Genomic DNA, 21,407 nt, shown 5'->3' with positions numbered 1-21,407 from the left:
CTCTCTGGGATGGGACTTGGAGGTACTATCTTACAATGGCTCCATTCATTCCTGGAGGGGTGAACCCAGAAGATCATGCCATTGGCCTATGGGGTCCCTCAGGGTTCTGTGTTGTCCCCTCTTCTATTTAACATACATGAAACCACTGAGAGAGGTTGTCCAGAGTTTTGGGGTGCAGTGTCATCAATATGCAGATGACATTCAACTCTACTACTCCTTTCCACCTCAATCCAAGGAGGCTGTCAAGGTCCTACACCAGTGTCTGTCATCAGTAATGGACTGGATGAAGGTAAACAAGTTGAAACTTAATCCAGACAAGACATAGGTGCTCCTGGTCAGCTGATCAGGGAATAGGGATCCAGCCTGTGTTAGATAAGGTTACACTCCCCTTGAAGGAACAGGTTTGCAGTTTGGGGGTACTCTTGGACTCAGCTTTGAACCTGGAGGCCCAGGTTTCTGCAGTTACCAGGAGAGCTTTTGTATATTTAAAACTTGTGCGCCAGCTGCGCCCGTTCCTTGAGATTTCAGATCTGGTCTTGGTGGTACATGCCTTGGTTACATCCTATTTGGAGTATTGTAACAGGCTGTATGTGCCTTTGAAGGGTGTTTGGAAACTTCAGCTGGTCCATTAACTGGGGCAGATTACAGAGACCACACAACGCTTCTGTTGAAACAGCTCCACCGGCTGCCAGTTTGTTTCTGGGCACAATTCAAAGTGCTGGTTAAGACCTATAAAGCCCTATATGAGTCAAGTCAACGCTATTTGGCAGATCGTGTATCCTTGTATGAACCAGCCCAGGCCCTGAGATCCTCTGGAGAGGCCCTTCTCTCTGTCCCACCACCATCACAAGCACAGGTGATGGGGATGCCAGAGAGGGCCTTCTCAGTGGCTGCTCGTAGACACTGAAAGTCCCTTCCCTGGAAGACTGGAATGACTCCTTCCTTATTGGTCTTCCTCCGGCAGGCTAAGACCTACCAGTTCAGACAGGCTTTTAAAATGGAATGGTTGTAAAGGCCGGCTTGGGATGTTGCTTTAAAGTGCAGTTGCCCCTCCTTTTTTGTGGACTTCAGATCCACAATCCTCACTTACTTGTGAGGAGCAAACAGATGGGCTTAAAAGTGACTCCAACCACTTGTGGGCCCGCACCCCCATTCAAATCTATGGGGCTTGAATATCTGTGAGTTTCTGTTTTCACAGAGAGGGGGTCCAGAATGGAGGGCTGACTGTGTTTTATACAGTTTTATCTTTTTAAAATGTATTTTATTCTTTTAATAGCTATCTATTTTAACATTGTAATAATTTAATTTAATGCACCTGTTTTCTATATTTTTAATGGTGTTTTTTAATATTGTGAAGCCTCTCTGAGTCCCAGTTCTTGGAAAAGAGCGGGAAACAAATAAATATGATGATGATGATGATAATGCCTCCCTGCCTCTTTTAACATGAGCTAGTTAACATGACTTTGGGCAAATCACACGATCCTCTCTGAAAATGCTTGCCAAGAAAACTCCATAATAGGGTAGTCTTAGGGTCAGCCTAAGTTGGAAAGGACTTGAAGGCACACAGCAACAAACATACTTGTCTGGCATCCATCTTTCCTCCAGTCTAGACTGTTCAAGGGCAAAGGCTGCATCTGGAATTTTATGCTGGGCTAAAGCAAGGTTTATGTGGTGTAATAAAATCTGCTCATGGTGGGTCATAGGTTAATAAGGCATTTATTAGGCCTTGTTTGTTTATTTGCATTTGCTTTCCAAGGCCCTGACAGAACAATTAACCTCAGAGCTTTAGAGGATGAGGTGCCAAGCATCCAGAGTGTTTTAAATGGAAAAGATAAGAACAGTAGGGTATTGGTTCTGGGTTCCAGTTCATTCTTGGGGAGTACACAAGAGGGTGAGCCCATTGTTGAGCTTGGGGGCTGCAGAAAGCTCTCATGCTACAAAGTCTTGTGTTTTTGGTCATGAAGGGAACTTGTATCACCTTCAAGGATAACTGTGTGAAATACGTTGTAGAATAAGCTTTCATAGACTTGGGCCCTATTCAGATGTTGTTGTTTTTAGCACGACTATCTGAATAATCTCATGAATACATTCCAGTTTTGTTGTTCACACTATTTTTTTTTATCAGAACCACATCTATGTGCATCTCTGCTCGTTCTGTTGTTCACATGTGTCAGTGCTGTGAATAAAGATGGAGTCGATGATGCAGGTGTATTCAAAACATGATCAAGGCATGCAAAGTTTTATCCTTTGTCTATTCGCATCGGTTAGTCACACAGCCGACAATGCAAATCTTTTAAAGACAGGGGGGGGGGGAATCTGAGATTAATTATCCTGGTTTAAGGAGAGGGGGTTGTCAGCCTCCCCCAAAAAAACTTAATTGGATTCATTCACAATGCATGTGAACAAAAAAGATTCAACCCAGACTCTCCAGGGATTATATTTACCGTTTATTCAGAAATTAGCCTCAGTGTCCTTATTGAGGATTACACCCAGGGCATTGGATTGCTACTACAACTGGTCAAATCTCAATAATGATGAGGTGACCAAAAAAATAATTAAAAAAATTTCACAGATATTGAGCAATTAAAACAAGTTGCAATGGCTTAAAAATAATGATGAGGTGTCAATGGAAAGCACTTAGATGCAGCATAGTTGTTTCTCTTCCTCTGAATAAAAATAGATTCTGTTTTGCTTTCTGAGTAAAAGCCATTTGTTGTGGGGAAGGGTAGAGTTTGGAAAAGTTATTGTTTCTAGACTGTAACATCCATACCACTCCCAGCCAGCATGGCCACTAGCAGGGGGATTGTAGTAAAAAAGTAACTTTTCTAAGCTCTAGGATGGGACAGCCATACTAGAGTTCAAATGCCTTTGATTGCTAACTGCACCTTTGCTAAAAAGAATGGTAAGTGTTTTACTGTTTCTATATGGCTGGATCTGCACTGCAGAAATAATCTAGGTTGGCACCACTTCAATTGTCATGGCTCAGTGTTATAGAATTATGAGAATTGTAGTTTTGTGAGATATCTATCAGAGAGCTCTGGTGCCACAACAAACTACAAATCCCAGAATTCCATAGCATTGAGCTATGGCACTTAAAGTGGTGTCAACCTGGATTATTTCTGCAGTGCAGATTACACCCATGACTTTTTAGGCTTTATCTTCATTTCATCTCTTACTATTACAGGTGATGATTCAACAAAGAGAAAAAAAGGATTTGCCAATTTGAAACACTGTCTTATGATTGGTAAGCTGTTTGTTTTAACCTGTTCAGATGGTCTAGCCAACTGTGTCTACACTGATAAGATCTTACCCCCAAAATGGGGAATTTCTGTCCCCTCTGCCCACCAGCCAGGAACTAAACAAAAAACTGAAATGCATATATTCACAGTGGAAAAATGAGAGAACAAAGTCCCATGTGCTACGCAATAGTCATAAACATCTATTTTTTTAAAAAAGCCCAACAAGTTTCAACTTTATCACTAGCTAGCTGGCTGTCTTCAGGGGCTATTTATCAATCCCCAAAAATTTCTGAACTTGTATAGAGTGCAGACTGCAATTCCAGAAATTTCTGAGGATTGAATAGCCCCTGAAGAATGCCAATTGGATATAAAGACAAAACACATTTTTTAAAAGAAGGGGCTTCTTTTTGTATCCCGGAAGGGGTACCATAGGTGCGCTAAAGCGCCATGATGACATCCCCTCAGCGCTGCGCCCGGCATGTGTCATCATGGCGTGCACCTTGTGGATGGGCATGCACTAAAATGGCACCCGGGCAGCATGGTAAGGGCTTCAAGCATGCAGACGCTCAGCCCTCACTGTGTGTACAGTCTGGCACAAAGTGCCAGTCTCTACAGCCCCTACATCTCCTATCATTCTTTTACTTTCTTCACAAACATCCAGGCTGACAGGGCTAATGGGAAAAAGAGTAAAAGTAAAACAGAAGTCAGAACAGACAGGCAGGAAAAAATGGATCAATCCTGCTTTTTCTCAAAGTGCATCGAAATGGCGCTTTCCACACAGACCATTCCCAAAGCAAGACAAATGAGCATGGCCTGACTGCACGGCGTCAAGCTGCGCTGCTCAGTATTATTATTATTATTGCCTCCCCATAATACATGTGCACCATCGGCGATTTCCAAATACATCCCACATCTGCCTAGATGCCATCCTATTGGATGACTTCACCTTTGATTGGCCACACACTCGCAGGTGTCATGCTCTGCCTGTGCAGGGCATCAGTGCATGAGTGTGCAAGTGATACATTAGCAAAGCACAATAATGGAGCCCTGCTCTCTGTCCCACCATCTTCACCAGTACAGGAGGCAGCCTGCTTAGTCATTGCTCCCAGGCTCTGGAACTCCCTTCCCAGAGAGGCTATACTGGTACCTTCCTTACTATATTTCTGCAAACAGGTAAAGCCCTTTTTGTTATGTCAGGCCTTTAAGAATTGACTTTTTCAGGGGAGAGAAGCCATGTATAAGTGCATGAGGTCTGATTGTTCTTGCTGTGGCTTTCTCACAAGGGTTGAACAAATAAGTATAGTAGGATTTGGCAGCTCTTACAGCGTGATTTGTTTACAGAACTTAACAAATAGCATTTTAGACAATTGATACAATGAAACAATGTCTACCGAGAGGGAAGCCTTTTGTATGGGAAGTATCAGAATTGAGGGCATACTTATCAAATTTGCAGATGACACCAAATTAGGAGGAATAGCTAACACTGTAGAGGACAGGATCAAAATTCAAAATGACCTGAATAGACTAGAAAGCTGGGGCAAAGCTAACAAAATGAACTCCAACAGGGAGAAATGTAAGGTACTGCACTTAGGGCAGAAAAATGAAATACACAGATATAGGATGGGAGACACTTGGCTGAACGAGACTACAGTACATGTGAAAGTGATCTAGGAGTCCAAGTAGACCACAAATTGAATATGAGTCAACAGTGCGATGCGGCAGCTAAAAAGGCCAATGCAATTCTTGGCTGCATCAATAAAAGTATAGTGTCTAGATCAATGGAAGTAATAATGCCACTCTATTCTGCTTTGGTCAGGCCCCACCTGGAATACTGTGTCCAGTTCTGGGCACCACAATTCAAAAAGGATGTGGAGAAAATGGAGTGTGTCCAAAGTAGGGCAACTAAAATGGTGAAGGGTTTGGAAACCATGTCCTATGAGGAAAGACTGAGGGAGCTGGGGATGTTTAGCCTGGAGAAGAGAAGGTTAAGAGGTGATATGATAGCCCTGTTTAAATACTTGAAGGGATGTCATATTGAGGAGGGAGCAAGCTTGTTTTCTGCTACTCCAGAGACTAGGACCCGGAGCAATGGATGCAAGCTGCAGGAAAAGAGATTCCACCTCAACATTAGGAGCAACCTCTAAGGCTGTTTGACAGTGGAACACACTCCCTCGGAGTGTAGTGGAGTCTGCTTTCCTGGAGGTCTTTAAACAGAGGCTGGATGGCCATCTGTCGGGGATGCTTTGACTGAGAGTTCCTGCATGGCAAGGGGTTGGACTGGATGGCCCTTGTGGTCTCTTCCAGCTCTATGATTCTATGATTCTAAGTTGGGCACAAAACATTTAGCACAGGGGTCAGCAACCTATGGCCCGCGGGCTAGATCCAGCCCGGCGAGGCCTTGGGACCGGCCCCAGCCTGATCCTGCCACCGATTGCCGCCCCCGCCGCAGCTTCTGCACCGCTCCGGGTGCCATTTTGAGTTCGGCCCCCCAGTTGTCTGAGGGACAGCAACCCGGCCCCCAGCTCAAAAAGGTTGCCTACCCCGGATTTAGCACTTTGGTATTTAAAAATAAACTTCTAAAATTGTGTTCTGAGCTATAAAACCCAATGATAGGTCACCAGAAATGGCTTGAAGGTACAAAACAACAACAACAGTAGCTGAAAGTTGAAAATATCCCTTTGACAACTAGTATTGGAAAATTTGGAATACTTCTGAGCAATACATTTAGAATAACAGTATAAATCCTATGGCAAATAGTAGACTTCTTTAATATATGATCAGGTAGTACTCTTAAGCATATGCTCTAGTTTGAAGAGCAGAATAAACAAAAGGAAATTCAGTAGTCAATTCCTTGGACTCTTATTGCTGAATATACTTGATATCATGTATAATAAAAGTTAGCAAATAACTGGAATATTTCACAATGTGCCTTCTGATCTGTAAATAGCCCGCTCAGTGGGATGCAGAAATTCACATTTTGTCAGAATTTGCTTAAGTGAGTCACAGTTCCGGGATATAAATCTTATTTCATCTGTGTGTTTTGGCCAAAATGCATGTTAACCAATACCTACTGGATCTGTAGCTCACATTTAGAAGTGAATCATCACTAAGGGCTCAATAAAGCACAAAAACTGTTAGGAAATCATTTCAAGGACAGAATTACAATAACAAAAACTTGCAGTTTTGAGAACCAAGAAATTGCTTTTCTATATGACAGTCACAGAAATTGCGTTTGTGTCATTTGCATTATTAGCTTCTGACTTCTTAACTCCTGCAAGAGATAAGAAGAAAAGTAGTTAGGACCTTTCAACAAGTAACTAAAGCCAAGGTCTTGTTGACCTTCTGGACAAGGTCTTGATGTTAGAACTTCCCATTTTGCCTATATTAATTCATTCATTAATTTTACACCTTCTCTAATACCAATGGATATTTAACACCATGGAGGAGACAGACTAGAGTATAGAATTCTCAAACAGGATATAGAATACAATACATATAGAGCAGAATAGGATTTTAGGTCAAAATCCAACATGACACATTATTCCTACAGTAGGATTAACCTCTCCTTCTTTCTCCTACCAATCCTTTGCTACTTTCAGATTCTCTATGCAGTGTCCCCAGTCTTCTGTAGTCAATTTTGATGAGATCCAGGAGGGGAGCATACACATAGAGGACATTGTTACAAGGAGAGAGAAATGCAAGGACAGTTCATTAAGGGGTTGTGGACATGAAAGGTTTAAATTCTTGCATGTAGGTTAAGAATATTAGGTAGAGCACAGGTATTAAATAGGAACTGAATATTTAAAATCTGCACATAACATGACAGCAATAAGATAGTTTACACAAACTTCTAACTAGTTGTGGGCGGGGCTGGGGAAGCCGGCTGCATAATGTGGTGGTGTGAGCTCCTCCCTCTAGCTCCCTCCACGCGCGTAACAAACTTACGCAGCCTTGTGCAGTCGAAACAATAACTTTTAATGGGAACAGTCTCTCAGTCAAAAGTCCAGCATAAACCCAACCCTATATTAACAAGTCCAAACAAAACACTGGGCTTCCCGCCTGTCTGTTCTTCGTAGCTACTCCCCTCCTTCCTCGGTTTCCAGGGGTAGGCCCGTAGTTCCTGTGTCGCTCCCTCCGGCACAACGGGGCCCTAGATACTTCTCTAGGGGCTCTATCTCAGCCCTCTCCTTCTCTTTGGGCGGCGGCCCGGTTTCCCAGTGTTCCCCTTTTGGGGTCCCACCACTCGTCCTCTAAGTCCTGCAGGCCCCTTGTAGACCACTCCTCAGTGTCTGAGAAGGTGAAGTCCCCCTCCTCCCTGGGGTTGCGCAACCAGACCTCCTCGTGGGGTCCTCGTCTCCAGGCCCACAGCCTCTTCTGCAGGGACACTGGGAGCCCGTCCCGCTGTGGGTTCCTTACTACCTGTTCTTTCCCTTGCTCGGCCGCAACTCCCTGTCCGGCTCTTCCGCGTCCTTCCTCTTTTATCCCCCCCAGGGCTGTTTCTCCTCCTCCCACCGGCTCTGCCCCTGGGTCCTCTCTCCCCTCCCCCTCGACCTCTACCACCTGGCTACCCTTAACCCCTTCAGCTCTCTCTACCAGGGTAAGCCCCTCACTACACTAGTACCTTAACTGGGCTTTTTATTTCCCTCTGCTTCAAACCTGCTAAAGCAGTGAGAGGTATCTCACTGTGACTACGTATTTCTGGCTGCTTCAGGTGTCTGTTTGCTGTACTAAGTGTATTTACTGGGATGCAAATCCTACTAGGCTACTGGTGTAAAAATATTTTCCCTCCACAGTTTTCACCCCTATAGTGTTGCTGTTATGTATCTACTTATTATTCTTGCTTTTCATAACAGGAAATGATGATGATTCTGAGACAATGACTGAATTCTTCATCACTTTTGGTGGGCAAAGATTAATTTAATTTAGAAATGTGACTAACACTTTGCCTTTGGCTGACAAGTATGTGTGACTACAGAATGTCAAAATTTCCAGATTTATCCCTCCCTCCATTTCATCAGCTACTGCAATGACCTTGGAAGGAGAGAACAGGCAGGCAAAGCTTCATTGTGCTTTATCCCTAGCAGCAGAGAAAGGCCATCCCCTCCATTCCAAATGCCACCATTGTGGCCTCAAGGGACAGAATAGGCAGTATTTGCTTGACTTAATCCACTCCCCTACTGCCATTCCCTTTTTCTTATGTTTTATGTTTTATTTAGAGTATAAATTTGAGCCCTTGGTATCCATTGGGGTTTGATTTCGGGACCCCCCTGTGGATACCAAAATCCATAGATGTTCAAGTCCAATTTAATATAATGGCATAGTAAAATGGCATCCCTTATATAAAATGGCAAAAGCAAGTTTGCTTTTGAGAACTTACATATTTTTAAAATATTTTCAAGTAATGGATGGTTGAATCCATAGATAAGGAATCTGTGGATCCAGAGGTCCCACTGTATTCAGATATTATCTTCAGGCCTTTTTCAATATACTGTACAATTGCTAATTTGAACAAGCAGTCTTTCTCTCCCCACTCCACCCTCAACTTCACTCCTAATCCAACAAATATCACAATCCCTGCCCATCCTACAAAATATCATACCCCAGATATTGCCCCCTTTTCAAATTGGCTTCTTGGAATATATATATTTAATATTTTTAAGCTATGGATGCTTGAATTTGTGGGTAAAGAATTTGTGGATACAGAGGACTGACTGTAAGCCTGAGGGTGAGAAAATGTCAAATTAACAAATTGTAAGATGCTCTGGAAGCTTTTTTGATGGAAAGGCATGGTATAAATACTCTAAATAAACAAAAAACTTCTTTCTGAACTTATTCTCTATACTTTCTATGGCGCTATAAGGAATGTTCTATAGGGGGTGTTCTCTCTTTGATGGATTCTGCCAGACATCTTTGAACAATGTATTTTCCCTATTGTTGATGTCTGTTTAATTATTTTGCCATCAGGTGCTTTTTCTCCATATAGACTTTGTAAAGGTAAGAGTTGAGAGATGCCTTGTGCTTGTGCTAGAGAAAAAACCTCTTTTCCTGCTGCACCCATTTGTAGCACATTCCATACTATTCTGGAGGGTTCTGTGCTAAGCAACAAAAAAGCAACCTGACAATAATAGCAATATTCTGAAACTCACAAGCAAGTACGTATATAATGCTACTCTGTAATCATATTACTAGTGCATTGGTCAATATAAATTACAAGTGTATATAATATTATTGCTGTCCTTGCAGTTTATATAGACTGTTACACTAGTAATATGACCCTGAAGCAGATGGGCCAAATAAAGTGCCTTCTGCACACTTTGGGGGTGTGATGTTCAAACAATGTACACCCCCAAACCATCTGGTAGTCATGCTGAGACTGGCTAACATGGACCAAAGCCTCCCCTAAAGGAGTGGCAAAAAGCTGCTCCTGTTTGCAGCCTATTCAGGACACCGCGGTCTCAGAGCAATCGTGAGCAGATTGGCCTCAGATCACTCCATTTGGCCCATTTGCTTCACCCTATGATTACACTAGTAATTATTATATATACTTGTATTGTATACTGACCATTACCATTACGCTAGTAATATGTGTGTGTATGTATATGTATGTGTACACACACACACATACACACACATATACACTGTATATACTCATGTATAAGTCTAGAATTTTTAGTCAAAAAATTGACCCTAAAAACCTGGATTGACTTATCCATGGGTCAATGTAAGTACTGTCCTTTAACTTTTATGAAAAGGGGACCATGCCCTGATGAAAGTTGAGAGATTAATCTCTTCTCAGAACATCTAAAAGAAGCATCAACCCCTTTACTATTTCACCCATCCAGCCTTTAGGGTGAGCACAAACAGTTATGCCTGCCAAAAATTTTAAGGATCTTTAGTACCATTTTCCTTTGCTTCATCCTTTGTTACTTATCCATGGGTCATATAAAAATCCATAATTTTGGCCCCAGAACCTGCCCTCAACTTATACATGAGGTTGATTTATAGTCGAGTATATACGGTACACACACACACACACACACAGTTATATAACATAACTACAAAGTAGCATTATGTACTTGCTTGTGAATTTCAGACTAATGCTATATTGTTATTGTTATTATTCTGAAAGGTTTCCCAGGGCTCAGACGTTTAAAGAAGGGGAGTTGCAATGCGAAGAGAGGAGGTAGGTAATCCCAAATCCATGAGCTAGAGGTTAGAATCCAAAATACAATGTGTACTTGCTTGTTTGTTTGTTTTAACTACAGTTGATACTAGAACAAAAATGTCTGCCTTGTAGAGAATTATGGGAATCTACAAAGAAATTAACATGAAATGTGTTAATGGATAAATATTAACTGCATGTATTTTTCTGTTTTCTTTAGAAAGCATTCCTGTAGTTTCCATCTGCTAAGAATATGGAATCAATTTCTATGGTGGGAACTCCTAACTACTTAAATGAAACCTTCTTGCCAAATGGTATAAATGGTATCAAGGACAGCAGTAAGACTACAATAGGCATAATTGGAAGTGGGGACTTTGCTAAATCCTTGACCATTAGGCTTATCCGATGTGGCTATCATGTTATCATTGGAAGCAGAAACCCCAAGTTTGCTGCTGAGTTCTTTCCACATGTTGTCGATGTAACTCACCACGAAGATGCTGTAACAAAAGCAAATTTAATTTTCATTGCCATACACAGAGAACACTATGCTGCTTTGTGGGACCTCAAACATCTGCTCATTGGCAAAATCCTTGTAGATGTCAGCAACAATATGCGAGTCAACCAATATCCGGAATCCAATGCAGAATACTTAGCATCTCTTTTCCCAGATTCCTTTGTTGTCAAAGGATTCAATGTTATTTCAGCTTGGGCACTGCAACTGGGACCAAAGGATGCTAGCAGACACGTAAGTTATGTATTTCAGCATTTTAAACAATAGAAATGAAAATGTTGGTAATATAATTGGGTCACTGATATCAACATCTACAACTGTACAGTTATGGCTGCACTTTGTAATAATATGCCAGCCTGAGACCACTGGCAGTAACTGTTCTCTTTCACAATTGTATTCTCTTGCCATTTAATATTCGATCCAGCACTTGGAGCAGGCATTACTCTCTGACTAACGTTATAAGAAGTTGTGACAATTGATGAGGTGGAACTGAGCAAATGCCTCACATGAATGTGCCAAAGTAATCCAAAACTGTTATTGCTGTGTGCCTTCAAGTTGTTTCCTATGGTGAACCTATCATGGGATTTTCTTGGCAAGATTTGTTCAGAGGAGGTTTGCCATTGCCTTCCCATGAGGGTGACCGCATATGACTTTCTCAATGTCACCCAGCGGATTTCAGGGCCAAACTGGGAATCAAACTCTGGTTCTAGAGACATACTCCTACTGAAACCACTATACCCCACTGGCTCAGTCCAGAATTGTATCCCTGGAAAATCTTGTGCTGCCTATGAACTGTGATTTGTTTCTTCTTTTACTTAAAAAAACAACAAGTAGTATAGGCCTCCAGGCTTTGTTTTATTGGCTTTGTACAAGATTGTCCTTTGGGTGTCCATGGTCTTCTACAGGATCAGGCTGCTTTCTTTACAGACCAAAAGCTAGCTGTACTATATATAGCATTAGGCTTCAGGAAAAACTTGCACTTGGGAACATGGAAGGTGCAATTTTCATGGACTTCGAATCCACATCCCTTGCCCGTTAGTGGGTGGCAAACGGAGGGGGAGAAAATGCCATTCAAGCCAATGGGGCTTGAATACCAGCTATTTTTCCATTTCCACGAAAGGGGGGGGGGGGGTCGAGAACAGATCCCCTGGGCTACTATAATTTATTCAGTCAACTATCAGACAATTTTTCCAAATCACCCAAATAGTATTTGCCCAGAAGCTGTTTCTATAGCATTCTTCCACAAGCTATTACCTTTCCAATGTTCCCCAGACATCATGGCGATTGGGGAATGCTATACTACAAAACAAAGTCAGAAGAGTTCTCCGCTTCATGACTATAGCAGCTTTAACATCCAGGTATATCTACAGAGACTTAAAATAAATGGTGTGTTTCTTACTTATTCTAGTTGGAAGAGTGGTAATGCAGGCTTTTGAAATAGCTATGCTTTTAAAAGAGATTCTCCAGACCTGTTATTTGAACTTATAGCATGTTGCAGTTTGTACTGTAATTGTACTTGTACTTGCAGTTTGTACTATAGTTTGACCACTTAATCCTTGCATTTGTCATTATTCTTTAATCTTTGTTGCTTCTTGTTTGTGTCTTTACATCAAAATACATAATTAAGTCAATTTGTGTTTGTTTTTCTTACTAGGTCTACATATGTAGTAACAGTGTTCAAGCTCGCCATCAAGTTATTGAACTTGCCCGTCAGCTCAGCTTCACGCCACTTGATTTGGGCGCTTTGTCTTCTGCAAGGGAGATTGAAAATTTACCTCTTCGTTTGTTTACACTATGGAAAGGCCCAGTAATAGTGGCTATTAGCCTGGCCACCTTCTTCTTCATCTATTCATTCATCAGAGATGTAATACATCCTTATGTGAGGAACCAGCAGAGTGATTTCTACAAGATCCCTATTGAGATTGTGAATAAGACATTGCCAGTAGTTGCTATCACTTTATTGTCTCTAGTCTATTTAGCAGGGCTCCTGGCAGCTGCTTATCAGCTTTATTACGGCACTAAATACAAACGATTTCCACCATGGTTAGAGAACTGGTTGCAGTGTCGAAAACAGCTTGGACTGCTTAGTTTTTTCTTTGCAGTAGTGCATGTGGTTTACAGCTTGTGCTTGCCTATGAGAAGGTCTGAGCGATACTTATTTCTAAACATGGCTTATCAGCAGGTAAGAAAAATAATGTTTTAAAGTCAAGTAACTTCAGAGTGTTGCAAACATGACTTGTAGGAATATGTATATGACCATGTTACTAGAGATGTGAAGATCCAGAAAATACTTAGAAAAATTGAGAATATTTTTCTCTCAAGGATATTTTCATCCCCTCCCCCCAAAAAAAACAATGGAAAAGTTTAAAAGTTTTGGATTATGAAATATTTTATTTTACAAAGATGAACAGAATATTTAAGACAAGATACTAATATTATTCTCCCTGGACTTTACTCCCTCAAGGCACACTTAGTTGGAAAGGAATTTTCAAATGTTTTAAAATATTGAACATTTTCAGTATTTGGTCCATGTAATATAATAATAATAATAATAATAATAATAATAATAATAATAATAATACGACTTATTTATATTCTGCCTTTTCCTTGCAGAATCAAGGTGGATTACAAGTAAAGGCAACAGAAAAATACAAAAATATATCCCCTCCCAAATTACAGCACAATAATATAATAATAAAATAATAACACCAAAAAAAAATCAAAATTACATCATGAAGAATACAAAATACAAAAAGAAATGCATAACATGGCATAATAATAGTCAAAACATAACAGCACAGCATAATAATCTAAAACCCATCCCCAACTCTCCCCTGGCAACAAAAGAACAGTCATTTATCAAATATCAATTACATATCTGAAATAATAAAACTCTGGGCCGGTATAGCCAGGTGTTCTGGGGACATTGGAAGTGGCATTAGAGTCCTCCACCACTCTCCTCCATCTACTGATGTAAAACTGGCTGGAGATGTAGGAGGGGGGAGAAGACGTGGATAGGAGACCTTGGCGCCTCTCTTGACATCTTCCCCCTGCCAGGTTCCCAGTATGACACAGCCTTTGATTCCTCTTGCTTCTCACTTTGAAATTTCTCCATCTTCCACAAAATGTGAAAGAAACTGGTCTTATGTTTGAAATTTCACCAAATCAAGAAATAAATGGTTGTATAAAAGGGCAGAATCCTAGCAAACCTTATAAAAACGATAGCAATGAAAGTGAAGCAGCAGCAAAAACTATGAGTAGTGATAGCTCCGCAAATGAGACTGATTAGATAAAATTTTGTATAGCAAAATCAGTATTTTATTATTTCTTCCTTAGCAACCCCCCCCCTCAAAAAAAACCCCATGTGCTTCATATGCGTGCTTGACACTGAGGAAGAAACAAATTTGTACGGTGCATAACACGCACAGTATTTTTTTTATTTTACAAAGATGGTTTATTCTTCTCAAAAACTAGCAAAACCTAGGAGATGCGATTAGTAAATTTAAGCAATTTTCTTAATAAACTGCTTTTAAATTTAGTAAACAAATCATAATTTGATGAAGAAATCAATTTACTCATAATAATCCTATCTTCCTTAAATAACATTGGGGCTATACAGATTGGGAGAAAGGGGTGAGATGCTGCCCCTTTCTGCCCTGGATGGAGACCGCACCAACCAAACGCCACAGCCTCTGGGAGGCCTAAAAAGAACCCGCTCCTGGCATGCCGCTGTTTGGGCGTTGCGCCACACAGACATCATCATCGCACACCACATATGGATGGATGTGCACAATGATGGCAGTCAGGGTGTGCAGTAGGGTTGATGAGCATGTAAATGCTCAGCCCCTGCGCACCCCTAGTTCAGGTTGAGACCGGCGCAAAGTGCCCGTCCATCCAGGCCCAAAGCAACTTTAAATCTGTAAGGTGTGCCAAAAATTACTAGAAATGTTTACAGTTTTTCCTAATTCCTAGAATTTTAGGCAAGAGAAGGGAGGAATTTAATTTATTTCAAACATCAGGAATGTTTCCATTTGATTTATTACTATATACTTCAAAAACATTTCAGCAACATACATTGTATAAATGTTTAAAATATTTTCCTTTTTATAATGTTTCTCATGTATGTGGCATCAGATTCTCTGTCCTAAGGAGTGCAGTTTAGAAATCAATACAGGGGAGAGGGCAGTGGAGGGAAATTGGGGGGGGGGGGGGGGTTAAATCTTCCATTTTAGGGTGAGTTTCAGTTATTGTCTGATTTATATTATTGATCAAGTCCATGTCTGCTCAGCTTCAGTAATGCTGCAGCATCCATTGTTCCCAGAGACCTTCTACAGGGTAATCCCCACACAAGGAATTCTTATATAAGTAAAATTGTATCTGACATCTTAGGTTGCACAATTTATTTTACTTATAATTGTCAGAAAAAGTCACCTATTAAGGGCACTAAAAACTCCTCAATTAATCCTCTTTTGCATTAGCCTCCCAGCCTGAGGCCTGCCATCAACACAGAACAATACACATGCAAATCACTCCTGTATTCCCAGGCTCACACAGTATATATTGACCCACTTTTTCCAGGCAAGCATTCTCTGAAGATGCCAACCACAGATGCTGGCGAAACGTCAGGAAGAAAATCTTCTAGAACATGGCCACATAGCCCGAAAAACCCACAAAAAACCATCCTCAATAATTGTTTGGCAGTTACCTCTTCTCAGAAGTTTCTTGACAGATCACTTGCAAAAACTTTTCACACCATCCAAATTAATTAAAACTGTTGGCAAAAATATGAAAAATGCTCTAAAAGTTCAAAACCTTCATTCCTCTCTCTACAGGTCCATGCAAATGTTGAAAATTCTTGGAACGAAGAAGAAGTGTGGCGAATTGAAATGTATGTCTCTTTTGGAATAATGAGCCTCGGGCTGCTTTCTCTGTTGGCAGTAACTTCTATTCCTTCAGTAAACAGATCATTAAATTGGAGGGAATTCAGTTTTATTCAGGTGTGTATTGTTGTAAATCACTGTTATAAGTAAGTCTAGCACAAAGCAATTGAATAGATTGTGTATCTAACACAATTGAACAGTTGCTTCCTGAGATATTAACAGTTTCCAAAATGCGAACAGGAATGCAGCCCTAGAATGTAAACTGATTTCAGTTGAAAAGTTGAAGTACATTTTTAACACTGAATAGACTTCATCATACCTAGCTATTAGTGGGTCTTTTGCAGTGTAGGAAAAGTGAACAGTTAACAAAACAGATGCACACAGAGAATTCCACCAGGAACTCTGAGTCTCAACCATTCCCAGGCATGTCTGGAGGTTGTGATGCTGCATTGAAGGTATCTGTCAATAAATAGTGGGCTCTTAGTATCTGCTGTTTTTTGTTTCCAGGACCTTCTGTTGATACCAAAATTGCAAAATCAAGGTTTGGTGTTGATTTTATATATTATTTATATTTTCAAATCATGGATGGTTGAATTCATAGATAAGGGATCTGTGGATCCAGAGGGCCCACTGTATTCAGATATTGTCTGGGGCCCTTTTTCAATATACAGTTGCTGATTTGAACAAGCAGTCTTTCTTTCCCTCCCACCCCCCTCAGTCCTACAAAATATCATATCCCAGGATCTTTTCAGATAGTGCCCCCTTTTCAGATGCTCTTTTCAGGGCTATAATCTGATAATTTAGAAGGCAGTGGCTTATTGAGCCATCATGAGAAAAAGGAAATTGAGATGCTATCTTTTCTAGGCAAACACATTTCAGAATATTGAATGCAATTGCTTGTTTTACGCTCCATAAGCCTATACAGTAGACCCTCAGTATCCGCTGGGGTTTGGTTTCAGGACCCTCTGTGGATAACAAAATCCATGGGTGCTCAAGTCCCATTAAATCCAATGGCATACGAAAATGGGGTCTTTTATATAAAATGACAAAATCAAGGTTTACCATTTGGAATTTCTACTTTTTCTGGAATATTTTCAAACCGTGGATGCTTGAATCCGTGGATAAAAAATCCATGGATAAGAAGGGCTGACTGTACTATGCCCTCCCCTGAGCTCTGTTCAGCCTATTTGTACACAAGGCTAGGCAAGTAAATACTTTAAAAATGTGATAGTTGCTTTATAACTTTGGGCTAAATCCAATTTGAGTTCTAACCAGAATAGAACCATTCAAATAAATGGGACTTATATTAGTATTGAGTAACAAATCCTATTCATTTCAGTGGATCTAAGGACTTGGAACATGTGGACGCTCAGCCCTCACCCCACCCCCAGGCCAGCACAAAGTGCCAGTCTATATAGTCCCTATGTCTCTGGAGACCACGGTTTGATTACCAGCTGAGCCAAGGAAACACCTTGCGTGACCTTGGGCAAATCACACTCTCTCTGCCTCAGGGGAAGGCAAACCTCCTCTGAACAAATCATGCCAAGAAAACTCCAGGATAGGGTCTCCTTAATGTCACCTTAAATCAGAAATGACTTGAAAGCACACAACCACAACAACAACAAATTCTAACTGGGACTAAAACTGGATGACACCCTTAGTTTTGTGAGAACTTCTGAACATTAGCTATGTGTAGTAGTCAGGATTTCATCATTTTAATCTGTATTTGTTTTCCATTTCCCTCCTCAAAGTCTACACTTGGATACGTCGCTCTGCTCATAAGTACTTTCCATGTATTAATTTATGGCTGGAAAAGAGCCTTTGAAGAAGAATTCTACAGATTTTACACTCCACCAAATTTTGTTCTTGCACTTGTCTTGCCATGCATAGTAATTCTGGGTAAGATCATTTTACTTCTGCCCTGTATAAACAGGAAACTGAGACGGATTAGAAGAGGATGGGAAAAAAGACAGTATATGGAAGACAGAACTGGAACTGGTTCACATCCCTCACCAGAAAGGGTTACAATCATGTGATTGTTCAGTGACACCATTAGTCCTGTCAATATTATCCTTTCAAAATTATTTGATTCACATCAGCTTTGCTGCAGACTATAAAGTTAATCTAGGCAGACTATCAGGAAATGAGCAATAAAGATGATGGTAGACATAACATTTCAAGCATGGGACAAATGTTTTGAATATGTGCTTGCTGTTTTGTTTTCTGGGCAGATAAAGTTTATTCAACCCATTTTTGCCAGCTTAGGCTGCGGTTCTAAATATTATAGAATAAGTAACACTGATCTCAGTTGGGCATACTTCTGAGTAAATCTTTTTAGCATTATACTGTTGTGAATCTTCCACCTATCTCCAGTGGGATTGTCAGATACAAAGCTGAAAAATGGCCATCTTAGGAACACAAGGCAAGTTTTAGTAGATAAGACAAAGACTGATCTAGTCCACCATTATCTTTGCACAGTTGCCCAACGAGGTGCTAATGGAGAGCTCATGAGTAAGAAATTTTCTGGCCCAGCACTCTAAGTACTGCTGGCTCCCAGGATCTTGTACAATACAAGCTCCCCAACAGCTGGTGTCCAGATGCATACTGCCTTTGGTACTGGAGGTAATACGTAGCCATCATGACTAGTAGCCATTGATAGCCTTAGTTTTTATAAATTTATCTAATCTTTTTTCAAAGCCATCTAAAATAGTGGTTTCACTACATCTTGTAGTGCATTCCATAGTTTGTGCACTGTCTGAAGAAAACCTTTCTTTTGTCTGTCCTGAACCTCCAAAACCCTGCAGGAGAAAAAATAGACATAGGGTTTTCTGCCCATCCACACCCTTTCACTGCATCCTGAGGACCTTCTCTGAGGCCCTGATCATTTCTGCCATCCTTGGGAAGTTACCAGGGCCTGCTGTTGATCCTTGTCCCCTTTAGTTTTTTGCTACCCCCTACTCAGTTTGAGACTGCAATCCAAGGAGTGATGGCTGTCTGGCACTACCTACCCAATGTCCCCAACTGAGAAGTGTCTTTTCAAAATGTAAATGATGGCTAGAGATAACTATTCAGCTGTGATTTTAGTGTCAACATTGCAACCAAACAAGGGCTCACTGATTAAGTGAATGAGGGGGGGGAGGGAGTGTTTTGCTAAAATCAATCTTTCTGCAGAGTCTTATCAGAAACAGAGCCAGCTCTGATAGAGTCAGGGCCAGGACCTAGGCCAGAGGAGATGGGCAAAGGAAACTGCAATTGCCTTGTTACATCATGCAAAGAGAGATCATATGAGTGACTTTCTTTCTCCCATCTCAAATCTGGCAATACTAAATCTACTAATTCTCAGCTTTAATTTTCACATTTAGAAGTATTTTATAGTATTGCTTTCATGTTACCAGATAGTTAAGAGCTACTGATTAGAGTTTGTGTGTACTGGTCTTAAATGCATTTTGAGTGCAAATGTAAAATTGAAGCATATTTACATTTGGATTGAAACCAAGAGGGTAGATAAAGCAGAGACCCATCTAAAGGTCAAAATAAATGGATCCAGGCATTCCTTTTTCCTGCAACGTGGATGGATGTGATAGGATATCCTCCTGAAAGCTAACAATTTTTGTAATTTACTCTTTCTTGTCATAGAACTGCAAGTGATACCAAAAAGGGCCATTAATTCAGCCCTCTGCCCAGTGCTGGATTCTAAACTAAAATATCCTTAAGATAGGAACACCCAATGTCTGCTCAGAAACCTCCAAAAAAGGCAAGTCCATCACTCATTAATTTTGCTATGCCCCTGGGCTGTTTTAGTCTTGGAGGAGGGAGAGTTATTCAAACCCAGAAATTTCCTGGATTTTAAAAATGACCATCCTGGTCTAAAAAGACCTCTTCTGGTCTTAAAACAGCCAGGGAGATGGACATGGTGACATTGCCCCTTAGAAGGTGCAAGGTTTTTTTTTTTTTTTTTTTTTTTTTAACGTTAAAACCATTCATTATGTGGAGCATTGCAGAAAGTATTGTTCTCCAAGGTCAAGTGGCCCCCAGACCTTGGGTAGTTGCCCATTTGGGCTACAGAAGTGTCTTAAGTAAAATGGTGTCTTCAAAAATGTTTCTATAAAAACAGAAATTATTTTATTTTATAAGTCATTAAGATAGATATATTAATAAAACTGTATTTTTGGATCAAATCAATGAAGAGCAACACTAAAATATTTATGATACATAAAGAGTTTTTGCCATACACAAACTGATTTGGCTGTTCCTTGTGCAATTGCCAAACAACTTAAACACTGCAGGTTTTTTTCATTTGTATAAGTTTTAGGATTATGGGAGTTGATGGAGCATTGTGGCCTAATTTATCCAGCTCACTATGGGTCAGATATTTCTAACTGTATTAACTATGGGGTGAAGCAGATGGGCAAATTAAAGCGGCTTCCAGCTACTTTGAAGGTGGGGCGTTTAGATGATGCATGCCTTCAAAGTGGGTGGAAACTGAAATGAAGCCATGCTCCAGGGCTAAAAACTGGAGCAAAAAGAAGCCAGGATATTCTGGGTTAGCTTGGAAAATGCCCATCTTCAAGCCTGCATATAAACAATCCAGCACCAGTGCGAGACTGTAGGAAGGTGAAAAATGAAAATGCAGCAACGCCAATGGATGTAAGTACAAAATACCAAAACCAGACAGTCCAACGGGGGCATGGGGTGAACTGGGCATGTATGGGGGGGGGGGGCTCCATGATTGCACCAATGCCCTGTAGCAGTGGCGCATCACTCCTGTTACTGTGTGGCCAATCAAAGGGGCAGCCATGCGATGGGATGGCATCTGGTAAGATGTGGGAAGTACTCGGAGTAGTAGGTGGTGTGTTTGTGCAATGGTATGCATGGTGGGGAGGCAACAAATTTTTTTTCCTATGTGTGGTCTGTTTGTGGGTATTCAAGCTGTTGCAGACAGTGGGGTTTGGATGCTCTTTTGGAAAAAGCTGGATTGAGCTGTTTTTTTCTGCCCGTCTGCTTCAGTGCTAGGTTCACAAAAACAGAGTCAAGCCTTTTACAACATTTGTTGTTATTACATAAAATGTATGTGCCATAGGCATACACAGATCAGGAAAACCTTGGGTTTGATTCCAATTTAGGTGTACAGAACTGGGCTGGCAGAAATGGGATTTTCATCCTATTTATTCCCTGTGGCAGTCCCTCCAGTACTCCTAAATTGTGACAGAGAGGGTTGGGGGCATTGAATGGTGTGTACAGGGGGCGGGGGGAGGAAAGGGGGTATTTCTGAAAATGGGGGGGGGGGAGGTGCCTTCTTTGAATGAAGAATCACTTGTGGAAGCTGAGTTTCCCAGATTTTAGAGTCACCTCCTCCATTTGGCATACAGTAGTTTGATATCCTGATTTGTAAATGTAGATTAAAGCTTTTTTGGATGCAATGGGAAACTGTGCTTTTATAAACACCTGTACATTTTCATTATAGTACATGCAAGAAAGGAGAAGGAAGAAAATAGTCTTAATACTATTGCACCATGATCATTATGTCTGAACTGGGCCACTATATAAAATTATCTCCAAATATTTTCTATAGAATCTGTGCCAATGTCTTATGTTTGCAGTGGGTTTTAAGCCAT

General features: G+C 40.8%; 1 protein-coding gene across 4 annotated transcripts in view; it reads left to right on the top strand.

Moving 5' to 3' along the window:
* STEAP2 (STEAP2 metalloreductase) overlaps positions 1-21,069 on the top strand; it is a 24,271-nt gene extending 3,202 nt beyond the window's left edge. For 2 of the 4 annotated variants that reach the window (XM_089533271.1, XM_089533269.1), the window contains exons 2-8: positions 3,185-3,244; positions 8,093-8,140; positions 10,369-10,422; positions 10,622-11,146; positions 12,567-13,094; positions 15,745-15,909; positions 17,544-21,069. In XM_089533271.1, coding sequence (XP_089389397.1) covers positions 10,655-11,146; positions 12,567-13,094; positions 15,745-15,909; positions 17,544-17,828 — 1,470 coding nt within the window. In that variant the 5' untranslated portion in view covers positions 3,185-3,244; positions 8,093-8,140; positions 10,369-10,422; positions 10,622-10,654 and the 3' untranslated portion in view covers positions 17,829-21,069. The remainder of the gene's footprint in view (positions 1-3,184; positions 3,245-8,092; positions 8,141-10,368; positions 10,423-10,621; positions 11,147-12,566; positions 13,095-15,744; positions 15,910-17,543) is intronic. The other 2 variants (XM_089533268.1, XM_089533270.1) reach the window with 2 other exon arrangements.
* The last annotated feature ends 338 nt before the right edge of the window (positions 21,070-21,407 follow it).

Source organism: Sceloporus occidentalis, unplaced genomic scaffold (genome assembly GCF_023333645.1).
Source record: "Sceloporus occidentalis isolate IW3139 unplaced genomic scaffold, rSceOcc1.0.p SCAF_7, whole genome shotgun sequence".
Classification (NCBI taxonomy): Eukaryota; Metazoa; Chordata; class Lepidosauria; order Squamata; family Phrynosomatidae; genus Sceloporus; species Sceloporus occidentalis.
The sequence above is the reverse complement of the archived record's forward strand: the minus strand, read 5'-3'. Positions and strand labels throughout refer to the sequence as shown.